Source organism: Chamaea fasciata, unplaced genomic scaffold, assembly GCF_029207755.1.
Source record: "Chamaea fasciata isolate MVZ Bird 193981 ecotype frontalis unplaced genomic scaffold, bChaFas1.0.hap1 SCAF_28, whole genome shotgun sequence".
Classification (NCBI taxonomy): domain Eukaryota; kingdom Metazoa; phylum Chordata; class Aves; order Passeriformes; family Sylviidae; genus Chamaea; species Chamaea fasciata.
This window is the reverse complement of record NW_027094113.1, coordinates 4,149,381-4,168,388: the sequence shown is the minus strand read 5'-3', so window position 1 is coordinate 4,168,388 and position 19,008 is coordinate 4,149,381. Positions and strand designations below refer to the sequence as shown.

Sequence of the window (19,008 nt, the reverse complement as noted above, 5' to 3'; positions counted from 1 at the left end):
ACCCTGAAAAACCCCCTCAAAACCCAGAAAACCTCCTCAAAACCCAGAAAAATCCCCTCAAACCCCACAAACCCCCCTCAAACCCCACAGGAGCCCCTTCGGCCTCAGCTGGAATCACCCCCCAACCCGCGCTGGCCACTCCCGTGTCCCCAAGACCCGCCGCCGCTCGGGGCACGGGCAGCACCGAGCGTCCCCACGGCGGTGCCACCCACCCCTGCGGCCACCAACCCGCGCCCCGGTGGCACCGGCGTCCCCCAAAGAGGGACAGACCCCTCGGTCCCGCTCCCCGGCAGTCAGGAGGCCGCCAGGTACTGGTGGAAGTAGAGGCCGAAGAGGCTGGTGACCACCTGGCAGGCGGCCACCCACCAGGTGAGGAAGGAGAAGAGGCCCCGGAGGAAGAGCGGGGTGAAGACGCGGCGCAGGAGCCCCGAGAGCTCGGCCACCACCTCCTGCACGTCCCCATCGCCGTCACCCCCGCGGCGGGGAGGGGACACCGGTGCTGCCGGGGACACGGCGGGGGGCGCGGGGTACAGCCCCCAGGAGTGCTGACCTGGGGGGACACGGGGGACGCGTCTGGGGGGACACGGGGGACACAGGGGACACGTCTGTGGGGGACACGGGGGACACGTCTGGGGGGACACGGGGGACACAGGGGACACGTCTGGGGGGGGACACGGGGGACACGTCTGGGGGGGACTCGGGGGACACAGGGGACACGTCTGTGGGGGACACAGGGGACACGTCTGGGGGGGACTCGGGGGACACAGGGGACACGTCTGTGGGGACACAGGGGACGCGTCTGGGGGGACATGGGGGACACAGGGGACACGTCTGGGGGGGACACGGGGGACACGTCTGGGCGGGACACGGGGGACACAGGGGACACGTCTGGGGGGACACAGGGGACACGTCTGGGGGGACACGGGGGACGCGTCTGGGGGGGACACGGGGGACACAGGGGACACGTCTGCGGGGTCTGTGGGGACACAGGGGACATGTCTGCGGGGTCTGTGGGGACACAGGGGACACATCTGTGGGGACACAGGGGACAGGTCTGTGGGGACACAGGGGACACATCTGGGGGGGGACACAGGGGACACGTCTGGGGGGGGACACAGGGGACACGTCTGGGGGGTCTGTGGGGGACACAGGGGACACGTCTGGGGGGGACACAGGGGACACGTCTGGGGGGGACTCGGGGGACACAGGGGACACGTCTGGGGGGGACACAGGGGACAGGTCTGGGGGGTCTGTGGGGGACACAGGGGACATGTCTGGGGGGGACACAGGGGACACGTCTGGGGGGTCTGTGGGGGACACAGGGGACACGTCTGGGGGGGACACAGGGGACACGTCTGGGGGGGTCTGTGGGGACACGGGGGACGCGTCTGGGGGGACACGGGGGACACGGGACGCGTCTGTGGGGGACACGGGGGACACGTCTGGGGGGGTCTGTGGGGACATGGGGGACGCGTCTGGGGGGACACGGGGGACACAGGGGACAGGTCTGGGGGGACACAGGGGACACGTCTGGGGGGGACACGGGGGACACAGGGGACACGTCTGGGGGGGACACAGGGGACACGTCTGGGGGGACACGGGGGACACAGGGGACAGGTCTGGGGGGACACAGGGGACACGTCTGTGGGGTCTGTGGGGACACAGGGGACAGGTCGGGGGGGGGGTCCCTGTGGGACAGGGGACAGGTTTGGGGGGGTCTCTGGGGGACAGAGGGAAGAGTCTTGGGGATCTTTGTGGAACAGGTTTGGGGGGGCTCCCTATGGGACAAGGGACAGGTCTGGGGGTCTCTGTGGGACAGGGGACAGGTCCGGGTGTCCCTGTGCCCCAGCCCTGCTGGTGGCAGAGTCCCAGCAATGAGTTTGTCCCCAAACCAGAGCAGAGCCACGGCACAGAACCATGGAATGTCCCAAGCTGCCAGGCCGTGGGAGCTGGGCATAATCCAGGTACCCATCCCAAACCCCAAATCCATCCCAAACCCCAAACCCACCCCAAACCCATCCCAAACTCCAAATTCATCCCAAATCCACCCCAAACCCATCCCAAATCCACCCCAAACCCCAAATCCATCCCAAACCCACCCCAAACCCATCCCAAACCCCAAACCCACCCCAAACCCCAAACCCCAACCCCACCCCAAACCAACCCCAAACCCACCCCAAACCCCAACCCCACCCCAAACCAACCCCAAACCCCAACCCCACCCCAAACCCACGCCAACCGCCAACCCCATGCCATGGCCACCGCCGAGGCTCACCCAGCGTTTTCAGCAGCAGGGTGCAGTGCAGGCTGAGGATGACGGGCCCCAGGTACTGCAGGCTCACCACGGACACGTAACAGTAAATCCGGGTGATCTGCGGGAATCCCGGGAATCCCTCAGGTGGGAATCCCGCCCTGGGGAGGGGAACCCCACCCCGAACCCCCATCCTGGTCCCACCCCGATCCCACTCCAATCCCGGTCCCATCCCGCTCCCGCCCCAAATCCCACCCCGATCCCACCCCGACCCCACTCTGATCCCGCTCCCGCTCCTATCCCGCTCCCACCCCAACCCCGATCCCACCCCGCTCCCACCCCGCTCCCATCCCAATCCCACTCCACTCCCGATCCCACCCCGATCCTGCTCCCAATCCAAATCCCACCCCGATCCCCCTCTGATCCCGCTCCCATCCCGATCCCACCCCAATCCCAGTCCCACCCCGATCCCGCTCCCGATCCCACCCCCATCCCAATCCCGCTCCCTTTCCCGACCTTTCTCTGGATGTCCCGTGCCGGGATCCTGCCCGCCTCCCTGCGGATGCGGGACACCCAGCGCGGGGCCAGCCCCAGGTACGCCTGCAGGTGGTGGCGCGTCCCCAGCAGCCGCAGCAGCGACAGCGCCACCAGCGCCCAGAGCCGCGCCGAGTCAAAGGCCGGCCCCGACAGGCTGCGACACACAGGGGACACCGCGGGGACACCGCGGGGGCGGCACCGGGGTAAGGGACACCGCGGGGGTGGCACCGGGCCGGGGGACACAGAGACACGGGGGACACCGCGGGGACACCGCGGGGGTGGCACCGCGCCGGGGGACACAGAGACACGGGGGACACCGCGGGGACACCGCGGGGATGGCACCGGGGTAAGGGACACCGCGGGGGTGGCACCGGGCCGGAGGACACAGAGACACGGGGGACACCGCGGGGACACCGCGGGGATGGCACCGGGGTAAGGGACACCGCGGGGGTGGCACCGCGCCGGGGGACACAGAGACACGGGGGACACCGCGGGGACACCGCGGGGGTGGCACCGGGGTAAGGGACACAGAGACACGGGGGACACCGCAGGGACACCGCGGGGGTGGCACCGGGGTAAGGGACACCGCGGGGGTGGCACCGGGGTAAGGGACACAGAGACACGGGGGACACCGCGGGGACACCGCGGGGGTGGCACCGGGGTAAGGGACACCGCGGGGATGGCACCGCGCCGGGGGACACAGAGACACGGGGGACACCGCGGGGACACCGCGGGGGTGGCACCGCGCCGGGGGACACAGAGACACGGGGGACACCGCGGGGACACCGCGGGGATGGCACCGGGGTAAGGGACACCGCGGGGGTGGCACCGGGCCGGGGGACACAGAGACACGGGGGACACCGCGGGGACACCGCGGGGGTGGCACCGCGCCGGGGGACACAGAGACACGGGGGACACCGCGGGGACACCGCGGGGATGGCACCGGGGTAAGGGACACCGCGGGGGTGGCACCGGGCCGGAGGACACAGAGACACGGGGGACACCGCGGGGACACCGCGGGGATGGCACCGGGGTAAGGGACACCGCGGGGGTGGCACCGCGCCGGGGGACACAGAGACACGGGGGACACCGCGGGGACACCGCGGGGGTGGCACCGCGCCGGGGGACACAGAGACACGGGGGACACCGCAGGGACACCGCGGGGGTGGCACCGGGGTAAGGGACACCGCGGGGGTGGCACCGGGGTAAGGGACACAGAGACACGGGGGACACCGCGGGGACACCGCGGGGGTGGCACCGGGGTAAGGGACACCGCGGGGATGGCACCGCGCCGGGGGACACAGAGACACGGGGGACACCGCGGGGACACCGCGGGGGTGGCACCGGGGTAAGGGACACCGCGGGGGTGGCACCGGGGTAAGGGACACAGAGACACGGGGGACACCGCGGGGACACCGCGGGGACACCGCGGGGGCGGCACCGGGGTAAGGGACACCGCGGGGGTGGCACCGCGCCGGGGGACACAGAGACACGGGGGACACCGCAGGGACACCGCGGGGGCGGCACCGGGGTAAGGGACACAGAGACACGGGGGACACCGCAGGGACACCGCGGGGGTGGCACCGGGGTAAGGGACACCGCGGGGGTGGCACCGCGCCGGGGGACACAGAGACACGGGGGACACCGCAGGGACACCGCGGGGGCGGCACCGGGGTAAGGGACACAGAGACACGGGGGACACCGCAGGGACACCGCGGGGATGGCACCGGGGTAAGGGACACAGACACACGGGGGACACGGCGGGGATGGCACAGGGGTCATTGGGGGACAACTGGGGATCCCAGGGGACATGGGGGGGTCATTGAGGGGTCACTGTGGGGACACTGGGTGTCACAGGGGTCACTGGGGCGGTGATTGGGGGACACTGGGTGTCACAGGGGTCATTGTGGAGACACTGTCACAGGGGTCACAAGGGGCACACAGGGGTCACAGGGGTCACAGGGGGTGTCCCCAGGTGTGGCACTCACATCTGCACGGTCCCCAGCGAGCCCAGCGGGGCGTGCAGCAGGAAATCCCGGGCCAGGGGCCGCACCCAGAGCAGCACCACCAGCACCGGGGCCACGAACCCCGCGTGCAGCAGCAGCCTGGCAGGGAGGGGACTGTCACCGACCCCAGAGAGACCCCAGAGACCCCAGAGAGACCCCACAGCCCCCGGTGTGTGTCACCGACCCCACAGAGACCCCACAGCCCCCCGGTGTGTGTCACCGACCCCACAGAGACCCCAGAGACCCCAGAGAGACCCCACAGCCCCCGGTGTGTGTCACCGACCCCAGAGAGACCCCACAGCCCCCCGGTGTGTGTCACCGACCCCACAGAGACCCCAGAGAGACCCCACAGCCCCCCGGTGTGTGTCACCGACCCCAGAGAGACCCCACAGCCCCCCGGTGTGTGTCACCGACCCCACAGAGACCCCAGAGAGACCCCACAGCCCCCCGGTGTGTGTCACCGACCCCAGAGAGACCCCACAGCCCCCCGGTGTGTGTCACCGACCCCAGAGAGACCCCACAGACCCCCGGTGTGTGTCACCGACCCCAGAGAGACCCCAGAGAGACCCCACAGCCCCCCGGTGTGTGTCACCGACCCCAGAGAGACCCCACAGCCCCCCGGTGTGTGTCACCGACCCCACAGAGACCCCAGAGAGACCCCACAGCCCCCCGGTGTGTGTCACCGACCCCAGAGAGACCCCACAGCCCCCCGGTGTGTGTCACCGACCCCAGAGAGACCCCACAGCCCCCCGGTGTGTGTCACCGACCCCACAGAGACCCCAGAGAGACCCCACAGCCCCCCGGTGTGTGTCACCGACCCCAGAGAGACCCCAGAGCCCCCCGGTGTGTGTCACCGACCCCAGAGAGACCCCAGAGAGACCCCAGAGCCCCCCGGTGTGTGTCACCGACCCCAGAGAGACCCCAGAGAGACCCCAGAGCCCCCCGGTGTGTGTCACCGACCCCAGAGAGACCCCAGAGAGACCCCAGAGCCCCCCGGTGTGTGTCACCGACCCCAGAGAGACCCCACAGCCCCCCGGTGTGTGTCACCGACCCCAGAGAGACCCCACAGACCCCCGGTGTGTGTCACCGACCCCAGAGAGACCCCACAGACCCCCGGTGTGTGTCACCGACCCCAGAGAGACCCCAGAGAGACCCCACAGCCCCCCGGTGTGTGTCACCGACCCCAGAGAGACCCCACAGCCCCCGGTGTGTGTCACCGACCCCAGAGAGACCCCAGAGAGACCCCAGAGCCCCCCGGTGTGTGTCACCGACCCCACAGAGACCCCACAGAGACCCCACAGGCCCCCCTGTCCCTCCCCCAGAGCCGGGGGTCCCAGCACCAAGCCCTCCCTCCTCAGGTGTCCTCCATTGTCCCCCAGGTGACCCCCATCGTCCCCAGGTGTCCCCCATTGTCTCCCCCGCTGTCCCCAGGTGTCCCCAGCCGTCCCCCGCTGTCCCCCCGTGTCCCCAGGTGCCACCCAACTGTGTCAGGGGTTTGTCCTGGGCCATCCTGAGCGCGTCCAGGTGTGTCTGTGCCAGGCGCAGCCCCGGGAAGGTCAGGCAGGCGCCCAGGAAGGAGCACAGCGCCACCAGCGCCAGCTTGAAGGCCAGCCGGGCCACGGGCAGCCTGGGGACAGGGACGGGGACACGGCTGGGACACGGCTGGGGACACTGCAGGGACACGGCTGGGGACACTGCAGGGACGGGGACACGGCTGGGACACGGCTGGGGACACTGCAGGGACAGGGACACTGCAGGGACACGGCTGGGGACACTGCAGGGACACGGCTGGGGACACTGCAGGGACAGGGACACTGCAGGGACACGGCTGGGGACACTGCAGGGACACGGCTGGGGACACTGCAGGGACGGGGACACGGCTGGGACACGGCTGGGGACACTGCAGGGACAGGGACACGGCTGGGACACGGCTGGGGACACTGCAGGGACGGGGACACGGCTGGGGACACGGCTGGGGACACTGCAGGGACACAGCAAGGACAGGGACAGGGCTGGAGACACTGCAGGGACGGGGACACGGCTGGGACACGGCTGGGGACACTGCAGGGACACGGCTGGGGACACTGCAGGGACTGGGACACGGCTGGGACACGGCTGGGGACACTGCAGGGATGGGGACACGGCTGGGACACGGCTGGGGACACTGCAGGGACAGGGACACAGCTGGGACACGGCTGGGGACACTGCAGGGACAGGGACACAGCTGGGACAGCCTGGGGACACTGCAGGGACAGGGACACAGCAGGGACAGCCTGGGGACACTGCAGGGACAGGGACATGGCTGGGGACATAGCAGGGACAGGGACACTGCAGGGACGGGGACACGGCTGAGGACACTGCAGGGACAGGGACAGGACCAGGGACACTGCAGGGACACACAGCAGGGACACTGTTGTCCCCTCGAACCCCCACCCCACTGTCCCCAAAAGGGGGACATGTCCCCGTGTCCCCCGTGCCCCACTCACGTCCACTCCCAGCCCCGGGGCTTCAGCAGGGGCTCCAGGTTATCGGAGACTGCGGCCAGCCCTGCGGAGTGACCAGAGCGGAGTGACCCCTGGGAGCGGGGAGTGACCAGTGGGGAGAGTGACCCCTGGGAGCGGGGAGTGACCCCTGGGAGTGGGGAGTGACCAGTGGGGAGTGACCCCTGGGAGCGGGGAGTGACCCCTGGGAGCGGGGAGTGACCAGGGAGTGACACCCAGGAGCAGGGAATGACCCCCAGGAGTGAGGAGTAACCCCTGGGAGCAGGGAGTGACCAGTGAGGAGAGTGACCCCTGGGAGCGGGGAGTGACCCCTGGGAGTGGGGAGTGACCAGTGGGGAGAGTGACCCCTGGGAGCGGGGAGTGACCACTGAGTGGGAAGTGACCACTGTAAGCAGGGAGTGACCCCTGGGAGTGAGGAGTGACCCCCACAAGTGCAGTGCCCCCGTCCCTGTCCCCAGTGTCCTCCCCGTCCCTGTCCCCAGTGTCCCCTGTCCCTGTCACCAGTGTCCCCCATCCCCATCCTGTGTCCCCTGTCCCCAGTGTCCCCAGTGTCCCCTGTCCCTGTCCCCAGTGTCCCCCCGTCCCCAGTGTCCCCCCCTTGTCCCCAGTGTCCCCCATGTCCCCAGTGTCCCCCCTTGTCCCCAGTGTCCCGTCCCCAGTGTCCCCAGTGTCCCCCCCTGTCCCCAGTGTCCCCCAGTGTCCCCAGCGTCCCCCTTGCCCCCAGTGTCCCCCCCATCCCCAGTGTCCCCCCTTGTCCCCAGTGTCCCCTGTCCCCAGTGTTCCCTGTCCCCAGTGTCCACAGTGTCCCCAGTGTCCCCAGTGTCCCCCCTGTCCCTAGTGTCCCCCAGTGTACCCAGCATCCCCCTTGTCCCCAGTGTCCCCCTTGTCCCCAGCGTCCCCCTTGTCCCCAGTGTCCCCAGTGTCCCCCCTGTCCCCAGTGTCCCCCCTGTCCCTAGTGTCCCCCAGTGTCCCCCTTGTCCCCCCTGTCCCCAGTGTCCCCCCTGTCCCTAGTGTCCCCCAGTGTCCCCCTTGTCCCCCCTGTCCCCAGTGTCCCCCCTGTCCCCAGTGTCCCCCGTGTCCCCCGTGTCCCCAGTGTCCCCCTGTCCCCAGTGTCCCCGTCCCCAGTGTCCCCCCTGTCCCCCGTGTCCCCCGTGTCCCCAGCGTCCCCGTCACGCACCGGCCTCGAGGCCGAACTCGAGGTACTCGTCGCGCACCAGCAGGGCCAGCATGGCCAGCAGGAGGAAGAGGAAGGCGAAGCTGAGGCACACGGAGCGCTCGCCGCCCTCCTCCGAGCTGAAATAATGCCTCATCACCGTGAAGAAAACCTTCCTGCGGGGTTTGGCACGGCCGTCAAGGAAACCGGGGACACCGGGGGACACCCCGAAAGCCGCCGAGAGCCCCCGGCGCCCCCTCAGCGTCTCCACCGCCTCCTCGCCAGCGAGGCACCTTCAGAACTCATCGGAAAAATATAAAAAAAACCCCTCAAAATTCGTCTCTATGCCTCAGCCGGGAGGGGGAAAAAAAAAAAAAATGAAGAAGAATGTCGCAAAACTATTTTAAAAATTAAAAATCTGAAAAATCGTTAAAAGTTCGTTAAAATTAACTCAAAATTAACCGGAAAGCAGTTTGAAATCAATTTCGAAATAACAGAAAAAAATTAAAATGAAAAAAAAATTTCAAAGATATCATTTTTGAAAAAACAACAAAAAAAAATAATTTAAGAAGCTTTAAAAATTGATTGAAAATATTTTTTTAAAAAAAGGAAAAAGATAAAACGAGAAGTGAAAACTGATTTTAGAAATTAAAACCGAAAAACGATCAAAAATTAATTTAAAATTATTGAAAAAATAATGAAAAAATCATTAAAAGTCATTTAAAATTAGAACTAATGAAAAAATTTAAAATAAAATTAAAAAACAAAAATAATTTTAAAATTATTGAATTAAAAATAATTTTTAAAACAATTTTAAAAACACCGGTGTCGAGGGTTCCCTGTCCCGCCTGCCCCCCCAGACAAAGGCCCTGAGGATACAGGGAGAAGAGGACGGTGAGCAGGCACCAGAGCACGCCCAGGTGCGTCTCCCTGGCGGGGCTGAGCAGGCACAGGTAACCCTCGCTGAAGGCGTACACGGCGCCGGCGTACACCGAGAAATCCACGAACCACTGGTACTCCAGGAAATAGCGCAGCACTGCGGGGACACGGGACGTGTCACTGCCCCGGGGACACCCTGGGGACGTGTCACCACCCTGGGGACACCGCTAGGGACGTGTCACCACCCCGGGGACACCCTGGGGACACCCCTGGGGACGTGTCACCACCCTGGGGACACCGCTAGGGACGTGTCACCGCCCTGGGGACACCGCTAGGGACGTGTCACCACCCTGGGGACACCGCTAGGGACGTGTCACCGCCCTGGGGACACCCTGGGGACACCCCTGGGGACGTGTCACCGCCCTGGGGACACCGCTAGGGACGTGTCACCGCCCCGGGGACACCCTGGGGACACCCCTGGGGACGTGTCACCACCCTGGGGACACCCCTGGGGGATGTGCCACCGCCCTGGGGACACCCCTGGGGACACCTCTAGGGACATGTCACCACCCTGGGGACACCCTGGGGACGTGTCACCGCCCTGGGGACACCCCGGGGGACACCCGAGGGGATGTGCCACCACCCTGGGGACACCCTGGGGACACCCCTAGGGACGTGTCACCGCCCTGGGGACACCCCTGGGGAATGTGTCACCGCCCTGGGGACACCTCGGGGGACACCCGAGGGGATGTGCCACCACCCTGGGGACACCCTGGGGACACCCCTGGGGAATGTGTCACCGCCCTGGGGACACCCTGGGGACACCTCTAGGGACGTGTCACCGCCCTGGGGACACCCTGGGGACACCCCTGGGGACGTGTCACCACCCCGGGGACACCGCTAGGGACGTGTCACCGCCCTGGGGACACCCTGGGGACACCTCTAGGGACGTGTCACCGCCCTGGGGACACCCCGGGGGACACCCGAGGGGATGTGCCACCACCCTGGGGACACCCTGGGGACACCCCTGGGGACATGTCACCGCCCTGGGGACACCCCGGAGGACACCCGAGGGGATGTGCCACCACCCTGGGGACACCCTGGGGACGTGGCACCAGACTAGGGATGTGTCACTGCCCTGGGGACACCCCTGGGGACATTCCTAGGGAGGTGTCACCGCCCTGGGGACACCCGGCGAACACCCCTAGGGACGTGTCACCGGCCTGGGGACACCCTGGGGACGTGGCACCGCACTGGGGACACCCTTGGGGACGTGTCACCAGATTGGGGACACCCCTGGGACGTGGCACCGGACTGGGGACACCCTGGGGACATTTCACCACTCTGGGGACACCCCTGGGGACACCCCTAGGGACGTGTCACCAGACTGGGGACATCCTGGGGATGTGGCACCATCCCGGGGACACTGCTGAGGACACCCCTGGGGACATGTCACCACCCCTGGGACACCCCTGGGGACGTGTCACCAGACTGGGGAATGTGTCACCACCCTGGGGACATCCCCGGGGACACCCCTGGGGACATGTCATCACCCTGGGGACACCCCGGGGACACGGGCCCTCACCCAGCGCGTCCAGGGCGGTGATGGGGCTGGTGTCCAGCTGCAGGTCGATGTCGCGGGGCACCGACAGCGGCCTGTCCTCTGTCACCCCGTTGGTCCTCCTGCGGGGACAGCGGGGAGGTGGCTCCTGTCCCTCGTGTCACCGCGTGGGGAGTGAAAACCCCACGGGGAGTGAGGACAGGGACGGACAGGGACGGACAGGGGTGGACAGGGGTGGTCAGGGGTGGACAGGGGATGGACAGGGATGGACAGGGGTGGACAGGGGTGGACAGAGGTGGACAGAGGTGGACAGAGGTGGACAGGGATGGACAGGGGTGGACAGGGATGGGCAGGGACGGACAGGGATGGACAGGGATGGACAGGGGTGGACAGGGATGGACAGGGATGGACAGGGATGGACAGGGGTGGACAGGGGTGGACAGGGATGGACAGGGGTGGTCAGGGGTGGACAGGAGTGGACACGGATGGACAGGGGTGGACAGGGGTGGACAGAGGTGGACAGAGGTGGACAGAGGTGGACAGGGATGGACAGGGGTGGACAGGGATGGGCAGGGACGGACAGGGATGGACAGGGATGGACAGGGGTGGACAGGGGTGGACAGGGATGGACAGGGATGGACAGGGATGGACAGGGGTGGACAGGGGTGGACAGGGATGGACAGGGGTGGACAGGGGTGGACAGAGGTGGACAGAGGTGGATAGGGGTGGACAGAGGTGGACAGGGGTGGACAGGGGTGGACAGAGGTGGACAGGGGTGGACAGGGGTGGACAGAGGTGGACAGAGGTGGATAGGGGTGGACAGAGGTGGACAGGGGTGGACGGGGTGGACAGAGGTGGACAGGGGTGGACAGGGGTGGACAGAGGTGGACAGAGGTGGATAGGGGTGGACAGAGGTGGACAGGGGTGGACGGGGTGGACAGAGGTGGACAGGGGTGGACAGGGATGGGCAGGGATGGACAGAGGTGGACAGGGATGGACAGGGGTGGACAGGGGTGGACAGGGATGGACAGGGATGGACAGGGGTGGACAGGGGTGGACAGAGGTGGACAGGGATGGACAGGGGTGGACAGAGGTGGACAGGGATGGACAGGGGTGGACAGGGGTGGACAGAGGTGGACAGGGATGGACAGGGGTGGGCAGGGGTGGACAGGGGTGGACAGAGGTGGACAGGGATGGACAGGGGTGGACAGGGGTAGACAGGGGTGGGCAGGGATGGGCAGGGATGGACAGGGGTGCACTCTGGTGTCCCCAACCCCAAACATTCCCCATCCCCTCCCACCCCTCAGGGGTGACCCAGGCTGACCCAGGGGTGACCAGACTGACCAGTGGTGACCCGACTGACCTGTCCCTCCTGCCCTTGGGGCGCGGCTGTTTCCCGGCCAGGGCGCAGAGCTCCTCGTCCGTGGGGTGCTTGTACCTGTACAGGCTGAGGGGACAGCGGGGTCACAGCGGCTGGGTGTCCCCAGGAGCCCCCAGGGGACAGGGACGGGCCGTACCTGCCGTTGCACAGCAGCCAGCGGGCGAAGGAGCAGTGAGGGGCCATCTTCTGCATCAGGCTGGCGGCCAGCAGGGTGACCACCACCTGCACCCCCATCACCGCCTGTGGGGACACCGAGGGTCACCTGGGCACGGGGGACAGGGGGACAGCCCCTGCCGGCCCTCAGGGCTGGGCTGTGTCCAGCTGGGGACACGCCGGGGTGACCCGGGCACGGGGGGACATGGGGACACGCCAGCACAGCTCTGTCCCTGCTGGGGACACCCCGGGGTGACCCGGGCACGGGGGGACATGGGGACACGCCAGCACAGCTCTGTCCCTGCTGGGGACACCCCGGGGTGACCCGGGCACGGGGGGACATGGGGACACGCCAGCACAGCTCTGTCCCTGCTGGGGACACCCGGTGGTGACACCGGGGGGACAGCTTGGATGTGAAACCCACGGGCAGGGACCCCTGGCCATGGTCACCCCGGAACCCGCCGACCATGCCGAACCCTGGGACCCCCGGTCTATCCCCGGTCCGGTCCCGGTCCAGCCCCGTTCTATCCCCGGTCCAGCCCCAGTCCCGCCCCGGTCTGGTCCCGCTCTATCCCCGGTCTATCCCCGGTCTATCCCCGCTCTATCCCCGCTCTATCCCCGGTCCAGCCCCAGTCCCGCCCCGGTCCGGTCCCGCTCTATCCCCGGTCTATCCCCGCTCTATCCCCGCTCTATCTCCGGTCCAGCCCCAGTCCCGCCCCGGTCTGGTCCCGCTCTATCCCCGGTCTATCCCCGCTCTATCCCCGGTCCAGCCCCGCTCTATCCCCGGTCCAGCCCCAGCCCCGCCCCGGTCCGGCCCCGGTCTATCCCCGGTCCGTGCCCACCATGCCGGGGGTCAGCGCAAAGGCGCCCGCAGGAAGCCCGCCCTTCGCCGCGCCCCCGAAGCCACGCCCCCTCCGTCAACCAATCCACGACCGCTTTGCCTTTGATTGGCAGGTTTCTGACCAATGACAAGGCGGCTGTGGGCGGGGGCGGGCTCGGCGCGGCGCGCGGTTCCGCGGGCGCGGCCTCTGGGGATCGGGGGGCCGCGGGTTCGAGTCCCGCCCGCGCCGAGCCCGCGGCCCCGCCCCGCACGGGGTATCGATACTACCGATAATATCGATGATAATTAATCGTATCCGCGTGCCTGCCCTCATCCCCGCCCGGAGATAACCCTGGAGAAACGCCAGGGACCCACCAAAGCGGCTCCTGCACTCCCCCTCCTCGGCTGGCCCACACACAAACCAGACTCTCCACTCGGGGAAATTAATTTAATTTAATTTATTAACAATCAAAGCAGAGCGGGATAATGAGGAATGAAATGAAATCTCAGTGCCAGGACCGAAATCCCAGCTCCATCACCCTCACCCCGCCGGGATCTGGGACCATTCCCGCCGGGATCTGGGATCATTCCCGCCGGGATCTGGGATCATTCCCGCCGGGATCTGGGATCATTCCCGCCGGGATCTGGGATCATTCCCTCCGCTCCCCGGCTCCCGGAGGCTCCGCGGGTTTCCCTGGTCCAGGCGGGCGCATTTCCCTGGGGGTTGCCATGGATATCGGGATATCGGGATATCGCGACATCGATCTCCCTGGCGACGGGATGCGCTTCCCGCTAGATGTCGCTTCCGCCCGTGCCCGCATCATCTTCATCATCATCATCCCCCGAGGGCTCGGGGGACCCGCCTTTGGGGGGTGACACCCCAAAAATCCTCCCGGGGAAGCCCCGGGTGTGTCCTCCAGCACCGGCAGCGAGCAGCCCCTCTGCTGATGGGATGCGGGGCCAGAAATCCCCGAAATTCCCCCAAAATGACCCAATCCCGGCTGCCAGAGGCCGGGGAAACAGCCTGCTCCATCACCCATGCCCTGGGCACCCCAAAATCCCCCAAAATGACCCAAAACTCCCCCAAAATGACCCAATCCCGGCTGCCAGAGCCCAGGGAAACAGCCTGCTCCATCACCCATGCCCTGGACACCCCAAAATCCCCCAAATTCCCCCAAAATGACCCAGTCCTGGCTGCCAGTGTCCAGGGACCAACCTAATCCATCACCTTCACTCTCTCCATGCCCTGGACACCCCAAAAATCCCGCAAATTCCCCCAAAACGACCCAATTCTGACTGCCAGAACCCAGGGAAGGAGCCTGCTCCATCACCCAAGCCCTGGACACACCAAAATTCACCCAAAATCCCCCCAAAATGACCCAATTCTGGCTGCCAGAGCCCAGGGAAGCAGCCTGCTCTGTCACCCATGCCCTGAGCCCCCCAAAATCCCCCAAAATCCCCCCAAAATCTCCCAAAATCCCCCCAAAACGACCCAATTCTGACTGCCAGAGCCCAGGGAAGCAGCCTGCTCCATCACCCATGCCCTTGGCTCCCCAAAATCCCCCAAAATCCCCCCAAAATGACCCAAAATCCCCCCAAGTGACCCAGTCCTGGCTGCCAGAGCCCAGGGAAGCAGCCTGCTCCATCACCCATGCCCTTGGCTCCCCAAAATCCCCCAAATCCCCCCAGTTTTTACACTGCCACTGCGCCTCAACCCCTCTGGATCAAATGCAGCTCCCCCCCAGGACGCTCTGAGCCCCCAGAGCGGCGCTTTCAGCCCCCCCAAAAAACCTCCCCCAAAAAACCCCAAACCCTCGAGGGCAAGGTGGAAGATGGATGCTGGGAGCACCCCCAGCCCCGCCGGCCTCTCCCCCCCCGGGGGGACACAAAAGCTCCTTTTGAGGGTTGATTTTACACCGATTTGCATCAGCAAAACGCCGAGCCCGCCGCGGGACACCGAGAAATTCAGCGGCTTCACATACCCCCCCCCCCCAAAAAAAAAAACAAACCTCGGGGAGTTCCCCCCCCCCCACGCAAAAAAAAAAAAAAAATTCCCTAAAATTAGAAAAGTGAAAACATTTAAATTTCATCTGCGCTGTCATCACCCAACTCCTCCTAGCGCGGGGGACATCGGGGGGGACATCCCACCTCTGTCCCCTTTTTCGGCGGCCGTTGATTCTCTCTCCCTCCACTCTCCCAACTCACTAAATAATAATAATAATAAAAAAAAAGAAGAAGAAGAAGAAAAAAAAATCAAAGTTTCCCGTGGCGCACAAAAGGCGGCGGCCGGGGGTATTGTCCCGGGGGCTGCATCGCATTACCCGGGGCCGGCGAGGAGAAATCCCTCGTATTTCACGCTCCATTGAGCAGCTGCCCGTGGATATTTTTGTGCCTTGCGGTTTTTTTTAGCATGACAAAAGGAAAGGGCCTGTGAACTTCTTGCTCTTCAGACCTCTCCGACACGTCTCTGCCCCTCCCTCTCCACCCCCTGCCCGGGCCCGAGCGGAGCCCCCCTGGGTTTGTGTAACAAACTGCCACGCTCCTCCTCGCTCCCGGCGGGGTTGGGCTTTTCCCTCCTTTTATTTGTATTTTTAAAAATTATTTTTCTAATTTATTTCTTAATTTATTTAATAATTATTACATTTTATTATTTATTTTTTTTGAAAATCGATTTGTTTATTTAGCTACTTTTAATTTATTATTTTTATTCATTTTTTAAAAAATCATTTATTTTTTCGTTACTTTTAATTTATTGCTTATTTTATTGTTTCTTTATTTTTTTTAAAAAAATCGTTTATTTTTTAGTTGCTTTTAATTTATTTTTATCCGATTTTTAATTTGCTTTTAGTCACTTTTTATTTATTTATTTTAAATTTTTATTTTTATTTATTTATGGTGTGGTTTTATTTATCGCTTATTTTTATCTAAAATTTATTTATCATTTCTTTTAATTTTTTTATTTATTTCTGCATTTATTTCTGATTTATTTTTTTATTTATACCTTTTTTTTTTTTTTAAATTTATTTATTTACCTGTCCCGGTTGTCCCCAGCCTGGCCCTGTCCCCAGCCTGTCCCAGCTGTCCCCATCAGGGTCACCCCAAACCAAGAGGGATCAGGATCCCATCCCAGGCCCGGGACGGGAAATGGGGAAGGAAAAGGGAGCGAGGCCGAGGTGGGACATCCCTGTCCCCACCCCCTGTGTCCCCCAGCCCTAAATTGTCCCCTCTGGGCTGTCACCACCCCTCACCTCCCTCCCTCTGCGGGGCTGGGAGAGGAAATCTCCATTTTTGGGGGAAGGAATTTTGCAGGGATTGGGGGAATCCTACAGGAAAAGGGACAAAAGCCCCCCCCAAAAAACCACCAGGCTGGGACTGGCCGGGAGCTTCCAACACTTTTAATGCTCTGGAACTTTTTCCCTTTCCCCTCCTGGTGGCTCCGTGTCCTTGCAGTGTCACCTCCTTGTCACCTGGCTCAGGTGGGACCCCCAGGTGGGACCCTCCGGCTCAGGGTTTGGGAGAGGACGGGTCAATCCCTTACCCTGGGTGGGAATTCCGGGATCCGGCCACGCTCCCAGCCCGGCCTCGGCTCTTGTCCGGCCGTTCTCGGTCACCTGGAGGTCACAATGTCCCCTCTGCTCACCTGGGGATGGGACAGAGGGGTGTGAGCCCGGTGCCAGCCCAGGGAGAGGCAGGACATGTCCCCAAGGGACAGCCAGGAGGTGACAGTGTCCCCACCATCCCAAATCCCATCCCAAATCATTGCCGGAGCCTCTGTCCCCACCCCGCCGTGCCCTTGGGGACATTCCAGCAAAAGGGATTTGGGGTCAGGAGGTGTTTTGGGGTCTGGGGACACCAGGACAAGGGACAGGTGACAATTCCATGTCCCATTCCCAGGAATTCCTCACCAGGCGCTGTCCCCTGGGCGGGGTCTCTTGGGGACAGGGTGACACTGGGGACAGGCCGTGGCGGCTCTTCACTCATGAACTGGTCACTGCTGGTGGCACCAGCGGGTCCCCATGTCCTGGCCGGGGGGGGTGGTCAGCCAAGAGGCCGGACAGTGTCCTGTGGATGGACAGGGGTGGACAGGAGTGGACAGGGGTGGACAGGAGTGGACAGGGATGGACAGGGATGGACAGGGGTGGACAGGGGTGGACAGGGGTGGACAGGGATGGACAGGGGTGGACAGGGGTGGACAGGGGTGGACAGGGATGGACAGGGATGGACAGGGGTGGACAGGGGTGGACAGGAGTGGACAGGGGTGGACAGGGGTGGTCAGGGGTGGACAGGGGTGGACAGGGATGGACAGGGATGGACAGGGGGGGACAGGGGTGGACAGGGGTGGACAGGGGTGGACAGGGGTGGACATGGAATGGACAGGGGTGGACAGGAGTGGACAGGGGTGGACAGGGGTGGTCAGGGGTGGACAGGGGTGGACAGGGATGGACAGGGATGGACAGGGAATGGACAGGGGTGGACAGGGAATGGACAGGGGTGGACAGGAGTGGACAGGGATGGACAGGGGTGGACATGGAATGGACAGGGGTGGACAGGAGTGGACAGGGATGGACGGAGTGGACATGGAATGGACAGGGGATGGACAGTGATGGACAGGGATGGACATGGAATGGACAGGGGTGGACAGGGATGGACAGGAGTGGACAGGGGTGGACAGGGGTGGACAGGGATGGACAGGGATGATCAGAGATGGACATGGGTGGTCAGGGATGGACAGGGATGGACAGGGATGGACAGGGGTGGACAGGGGTGGTCAGAGATGGACAGGGGTGGACAGGGGTGGACAGGGAATGGACAGGGGTGGACATGGAATGGACAGGGGTGGACAGAGGTGGACAGGGGTGGACAGAGGTGGACAGGGGTGGACAGGGGTGGACAGGGAATGGACAGGGGTGGACAGGAGTGGACAGGGATGGACAGGGGTGGACAGAGGTGGACAGGGGTGGACAGGGGTGGACAGGCGTGGACAGGGATGGACATGGATGGACAGGGATGGACAGGGGTGGACATGGAATGGACAAGGGTGGACAGGAGTGGACAGGGATGGATGGAGTGGACATGGAATGGACAGGGGATGGACAGGGATGGACAGGGATGAACATGGAATGGACAGGGGCGGACAGGGATGGACAGGAGTGGACAGGGGTGGACAGGGGTGGACAGGAGTGGACAGGGGTGGACAGGGGTGGACAGGAGTGGACAGGGGTGGACAGGGGTGGTCAGGGGTGGACAGGGGTGGACAGGGGTGGACAGGGATGGACAGGGATGATCAGAGATGGACATGGGTGGTCAGGGATGGACAGGGATGGACAGGGATGGACAGAGATGGACATGGGTGGTCAGGGATGGACAGGGATGGACAGGGATATTGGAAAAAACCTCTTTATTCTGGGATTTTGCCACATTTGGGTGCTCCAAAGGGGATAGGATTTTTGGGGAGACTGGCGAGGGTCCCAACCCTTTTTTGGGGAAAAAGAGGGAAAATCCCCCCACCTGTTCGCTTTTAAATTGGAAGGTTTTTTTGGGGGGAAAAAAGGAAAAGTGGGAGAATTTTCCCAGCTGTTCACTTTTAAATCAGATTTATTTTTTGGGGGGGGGGGAAAAAAAGGAAAAAAATGGGATGGGAAAAAAACCCCCAGAATGGGGGGAAAATTCCTCTCCCAGCGGCCAGGCCTGAAAAGCAGCTGGAAATGCCATAAATCCTGCGGGATTCTGTGATTGGGATGCGGGACAAGGTGACTCGGCCGGCCC

General features: G+C 64.2%; 1 protein-coding gene and 1 long non-coding RNA gene across 8 annotated transcripts in view; both read right to left on the bottom strand.

The window, feature by feature from the left end:
• On the bottom strand, nt 1–13,308 carry TMEM161A (transmembrane protein 161A). Of its 2 annotated transcripts, none has more exons than XM_066205718.1 (12): nt 13,265–13,308; nt 12,406–12,509; nt 12,252–12,335; nt 10,913–11,010; nt 9,328–9,484; nt 8,473–8,741; nt 7,281–7,341; nt 6,278–6,421; nt 4,777–4,893; nt 2,768–2,942; nt 2,276–2,372; nt 1–550 (listed from the first exon to the last, which is right to left on the bottom strand). In XM_066205718.1, exons 1-12 carry the CDS (start codon nt 13,265–13,267, stop codon nt 294–296), a joined length of 1,566 nt encoding a protein of 521 aa, XP_066061815.1. In that variant the 5' UTR covers nt 13,268–13,308; the 3' UTR covers nt 1–293. The 2 variants fall into 2 exon arrangements, with proteins under 2 accessions (XP_066061815.1, XP_066061816.1); XM_066205719.1 differs by having other exon boundaries at nt 8,473–8,624.
• Nucleotides 13,309–16,619: 3,311 nt separating this feature from the next.
• LOC136302337 (uncharacterized) overlaps nt 16,620–19,008 on the bottom strand; it is a 39,353-nt gene continuing 36,964 nt past the window's right edge. For 4 of the 6 annotated variants that reach the window (XR_010724041.1, XR_010724035.1, XR_010724039.1 and 1 more), the window contains exon 4: nt 16,620–17,304. This is a non-coding gene — a long non-coding RNA (uncharacterized lncRNA). The remainder of the gene's footprint in view (nt 17,305–19,008) is intronic. The other 2 variants (XR_010724040.1, XR_010724037.1) reach the window with 2 other exon arrangements.